The 5451-nt window shown below is 41.2% G+C and overlaps 1 protein-coding gene across 1 annotated transcript; it reads left to right on the forward strand.

Annotated features, from left to right (window-relative positions):
• Window positions 1–1578: 1578 nt before the first annotated feature.
• LOC138852832 (uncharacterized) lies at window positions 1579–3999 on the forward strand. Its single transcript, XM_070085964.1, has 2 exons — window positions 1579–2306; window positions 2988–3999. The coding sequence occupies exons 1-2, from the start codon at window positions 1764–1766 to the stop codon at window positions 3969–3971; spliced, it is 1527 nt and encodes a 508-aa protein (XP_069942065.1). The 5' UTR covers window positions 1579–1763; the 3' UTR covers window positions 3972–3999.
• Window positions 4000–5451: the final 1452 nt, after the last annotated feature.

The following is a 5451-nucleotide window of genomic DNA, read 5'->3' on the forward strand; positions in this document are numbered from 1 at the left end:
TAAGAGGAAATAAACAAGAATAAGAACTAGAAAGAAAATAGAAGAAAACCCAGAGGGGTGTGTATATATGTGCTTGTACATGTATGTGTAGTGTGACCTAAGTGTAAGTAGAAGTAGCAAGACTTACCTGTAATCTTGCATATTTATGAGACAGACAAAAGACACCAGCAATCCTACCATCATGTAAAACAATTACAGGCTTTCGTTTTACACTCACTTGGCAGGACGGTAGTACCTCCCTGGGCGGTTATATATATATATATATATATATATAATATATATATATATATATATATATATATATATATATATATATATATATATATATATATATATATATTATATATATATATATATATCTATATATATATATATATATATATATATATATATATATATATATATATATATATATATATATATATATATATCACAGTAAACAGGTGATATCACAACATGCAGAACAACCACTGTGAAAAAATGACTTTTCACATTATCAAGGAACCTTACCAAGTCACGAAAGCTCTTGGTATTTCACTATTTTTCACAATGGTTGTTTTATATATATATATATATATATATATATTATATATATATATATATATATGTTATGGAAAAACAATGTGAAATTAATGTTAACGAGGGAGTGACCAGTCAGTGCATCCACCCCCACGTCACGGGGGTGGGTGGAAGAGGTGGGATGTGTAACTAGATGGTGAGTGACCACATTGGTTCAGCAGTGCCCATACCCACATTGTTCATAGTGTACATGGGAAACAAATAAAGTTATGTGTATTGTAAGACAGTGTGAACAATATATAGTGTGCAAGTCCATGTGTATTGTACTCCCCGGGATAACCCCACTCAACCTGCGCCTCCCCCACCTAATTCCCAAGGGAAGTTTTCCCCTTCCCCTCCCGGTCCCTCAAACTCCACCAGGCCACCACGGTCAAGTTCACTACCTTCCACGCACCATACCCACCCAGCATGTCATATTCCACTCCTATTGTCTAGTCTAGCAGATGGATGCCAACCAGGAGGAAGCAAGCAGCCAGGGAAATGGCACGGCTGGCAATACTAGGAGAGGCAAGTGTCGGTCATGCTTACAGCTTCGTTGTCTCAACTCTAATGGTTTCCTCCGCAAACACGGTAGTTGCCCTGGTTCAGGATGTCCTCCTGTGGAAAGTGATGATCCAGAGCCACCTCAGGCACCTGAACCCACTCCAACAGATTTTATCTCATCAGACAATCTCTTGGAAGCAATCAAAGCAACAGGTACCAGGACACTCACACATATTCCCAAAGCAGCCCGTCCACACGCAGCTGGGAAACTTACAGACCTCCTGAAAAAAGTAAACGATGGTTCCACTATCTTAAATGCTCCACCAACCATCAAGGCATGGCACAACTTGCTACTTTTTGGCAATGTCTGCTTAGCTGTGCCGGAAAGAAGGGGAAAGAGGCTAGCCTCAATGATAATTAAATCCTTAAGAGATTTTCCTAGAGTTGATAACCTCATTCACCTTCCCCGTCAACACAAAAAAGGGAGAGGCAGAACCCCCACTCACTCTACTGACAGTGAAAAAGTCAGAGTCCAGGTGAGCAAGAAAATTGAAGAGGGCAACACAGTGGGGGCAATCAGAATTATTACCAGTGAAGATACAGTTGCTCCCAGGGATGCTGACACGGCTGAAGCACTTAGAGGAAAGCACCCTGCCAGGGAAACCAGTGGCACCAACAGTTCCAACACCTCTGTCCCCACTATGGAACCATTGATTGTGGAAGACTCAGACATTTACAAAGCAATAATGTCGTTCCCATCTGGCTCTGCTGGGGGTTACACTGGAATAAGGCCACAGCATTTAAAGGAAATGGTTAATCCAGTTATTGGGGAAATTGCAGAGACACTGCTTTCAGAGATCACAAGGTTCGTCAACAATTCCTTGGCTGGTCTGATTCCTGATGAAATTAGACCTTTCTTTTTTGGTGCAACACTTTGTGCACTTAAAAAGAAGGATGGAGGAATTCGGCCAATTGCAGTAGGCAACACGTTACGCCGCCTCGTATCCAAAGCTGCTGTCCGAAGTATTCGTGCACAGGCAGCCATGATGCTTCAACCAAACCAGCTTGGCTTTGGGGTCTCTCAAGGAAGTGAAGCAGCGGTTCATGCAACAAGGGCATATATCAACAACCTGCCTGAGGACAATGCAGTGGTAAAATTAGATTTCAAGAATGCGTTCAATCTCCTGAAAAGAGACGTGGTATTAGCAGCAGTACAAGAACATTTCCCTGGTCTCTTCCCTTTTGTTTCAGCTGGGTATAGCAAGGAATCAATGCTTCTCTTTGGAGAGCATGAAATCACATCATCAGAGGGTGTCCAACAAGGAGATCCTCTTGCACCATTTCTCTTCTGTATTGCAGTTAGGGAAATCACAGTCAGACTGACCAGCGAGCTAAACATCTGGTTCCTAGATGATGGCACACTAGCAGGTACAAAGGAGTCCCTCCTACATGACCTTACACAGGTAATGACACGGGGACAGGAAATGGGTCTCATCCTGAATCCATCCAAATGTGAAATCATCTCAGTCAGTCAACAAGTGATAAATGCAGTGAGATCAAAACTACCAGGAGCAGCAGTCATTGCCCCCACAAATAGTGTCTTGCTAGGAGCACCTCTGGGAAGCAATGCCATTGACACAATTCTCAGGAAGAAATTGGAAGAGTTAAGGAGAATGGAACAACGAATAGGCAATCTGGACACCCACGATGCCTTGTACCTTCTCACAAAGTGCTTGAGTCTGCCCAGGTTGACATATTTCCTAAGATGTGCACCTTCATATGATAACCCTATACTGCACGAATATGACAGTATTCTGAGGCAGATTTTTACGAAAGTACTTAACCTTACTCTAGAAGACGGGCAGTGGAACCAAGCTACACTTCCAGTCAGACTAGGAGGCATTGGTGTCCGCAAGTCATCACAGATTGCGTTACCTGCTTTTCTGTCCTCGTGTATTGCATCCAGAGAGCTTGTAGCAGCGATTCTCCCTGAACATCTTAGGGACAAGATTGGAGCCCAGGACCAAAAATTCATTGACGGAGCAATGATCTGGGATAATCTAACGGGCTCAGAAACCAGACCTGCTCCCCCCAACAACTACAAACAATCGCACTGGGATGGTCCAATAGTGGAAAATATAGCCTCAACGATGCTTCAGAGTGTGTCAGGGAAGGATAGAGCCCGCCTGCTGGCAGTGAGAGCCCCTCATGCTGGGGACTTTCTGTTGGCTGTTCCCAACTCCAGCCTTGGCACACGCCTCGACCCACAGACCATCCGCATCGGTGTTGCCCTTCGACTTGCCGCCCCTATTCTCGCCGAACACAGGTGTATTTGTGGCAGTGAAGCAGCAGACCGATTCGGGTACCATGGTCTTGTGTGCCGTAAATCCGAGGGAAAGATTGCAAGACATGAGGAGGTTAATAACATCAAGAGGAGCCTCACAACAGCTGGATGCCCAGCAGTAAGGGAGCCACCCCAACTATGCAGATCTGATGGCAGCCAGAAGCGTCCAGATGGTATCACCCTTCAAGCCTGGACAGATGGGAAGCAGGTGGTGTGGGACTATACATGTGCATCTACCTTGGCTGATACCTATCTCCAATACACCAGGGAGGAAGGAGGGGCAGCTGCCAGCTTTAGGGAGTCCCAAAAGTCTAGAAAATATGGAGAACTTGCCCATCATTATATGTTTGTTCCCATAGGCTCAGAGACCCTTGGCTCATGGGGAAAGAGTGCATCTAATTTCCTTAAGGAGCTGGGAAAAAGACTCATCAGGGTAACTAGGGATCCCAGGGCAGCTAGTTTTCTGTTCCAGCGGCTCAGCGCGGCTGTTCAAAGGGGTAATGCATGCTGCATTTTGGGCACACGCCCCAGCTCTGAGGAGCTGGATGAGATTTTCGCCTTATAATCGGTGATACACACGTAACAACATGTATATATATATATATATATATATGCCACCTTTATATCAACAATGTATCTCTTAAATCTTCTGTGCCATATTATGTAATAAAATATTCCTATTGGTAAAAAAAAATAGTTTAAAAGATGGGGTGGTAGGGGAAGTGGAATATTCAAATGGCTTCAGGAAGAAATCCAAATATTCTTCCTTGAAGCCTTTTTATCCACTTCTCCGAGGCTATGGGTCCCACAATTTACACCAGAGGTGGACCCCATTCTATATATATATATATATATATACATATATATATATATATATATATATATATATATATATATATATATATATATATATATATATATATATATATATATATATATACATATATATATATATGTCGTGCCGAATATGTAAAACTGGTCAATTAGCAAGAACTCATTTAAAATTAAGTCCTTTCTAAAATTTTCTCTTATACATTTAAAGATATATTTTTTTCATTAATGATAATGTAAAAAAAATTAATTTTGCACCAAAAGAATCTTAGAAAACTTACCTAACCTTATTATAACAAGAACAATTTATTTTAGCCTAACCCAACTAAATATATTTTAGATTTGTTTACAATAATTTAATACTAAACAAACACAGTGAAATATATTTTTTTCGTTAGGTTCAGAATGATTTTGGCGAAATTATTGCATACACAAATTTTCTCTTGTCCTATATGGCAAGATGAGCGTTGCTATTTAAGCCAAGATCGCAAGTTCTGCCTATTCGGCACGACATATATATATATATATATATATATATATATATATATATATATATATATATATATATATATATATATATATATATATATATATATATATATATTAATGCATCCACAGATCAAAGTAGTTTTAAGCATCTAACAATGCTGCGACCAGCCGGGAATCGAACCCTGGATATTTAACTCGGCAACTGGCAGTCAAACTAACTCGGGTTCGATTACCGTCTGGTCGTAGTATTGTTAGTTGCTTAAAACCACTTTGCTCTATGGATGCGTTAATATACGTACTGCTCGTGTGACTGGCATTCCAAAGGGGCGTAGAATGAAATTTGTCCTGTAGCATCGCCGGCCACGAATGTGTTCGCATCAGGAGTGGGAGATCTAATGTAATCACTGGATATTTGATGTTTATAGCATGGTGGTCAAGTGGGTTAAGGCGTCGGGAGGTTACCTTTGTTTCCAGGAGCCGGGCTAAATGTGCCAGGTTCGATTCCCAGCTGGTCGCAGCATATAATGTTCTTTTAAAGAAAGGTCAACCGTCATATTAACTCCCAGGCCTTTCACGTTCTCCTTTCGTTCTGTTAAATGGTCCTCTTGAGTTTTGTGTACAGTGTCCCCTTTGAGTTCTTTATTCTTTCCAAATTTAAGCAGCCGGACCTTATCACTATTGAACCTCATGTTGTTCTCCACTGCCTCTTGAACAGCACTGCTTTT

The sequence above is a fragment of the Cherax quadricarinatus genome, chromosome 17, assembly GCF_038502225.1.
Source record: "Cherax quadricarinatus isolate ZL_2023a chromosome 17, ASM3850222v1, whole genome shotgun sequence".
NCBI lineage: Eukaryota > Metazoa > Arthropoda > Malacostraca > Decapoda > Parastacidae > Cherax > Cherax quadricarinatus.

Bases quoted from the DNA above. Each gene is read 5' to 3' on its own strand.
- LOC138852832 (XM_070085964.1), top strand. From the start codon at position 1,764: ATGGAACCATTGATTGTGGAAGACTCAGACATTTACAAAGCAATAATG. The intron at 2,307-2,987 runs GTTTCAGCTGGG...AAGTCATCACAG, and splicing joins TCCCTGGTCTCTTCCCTTTT to ATTGCGTTACCTGCTTTTCT.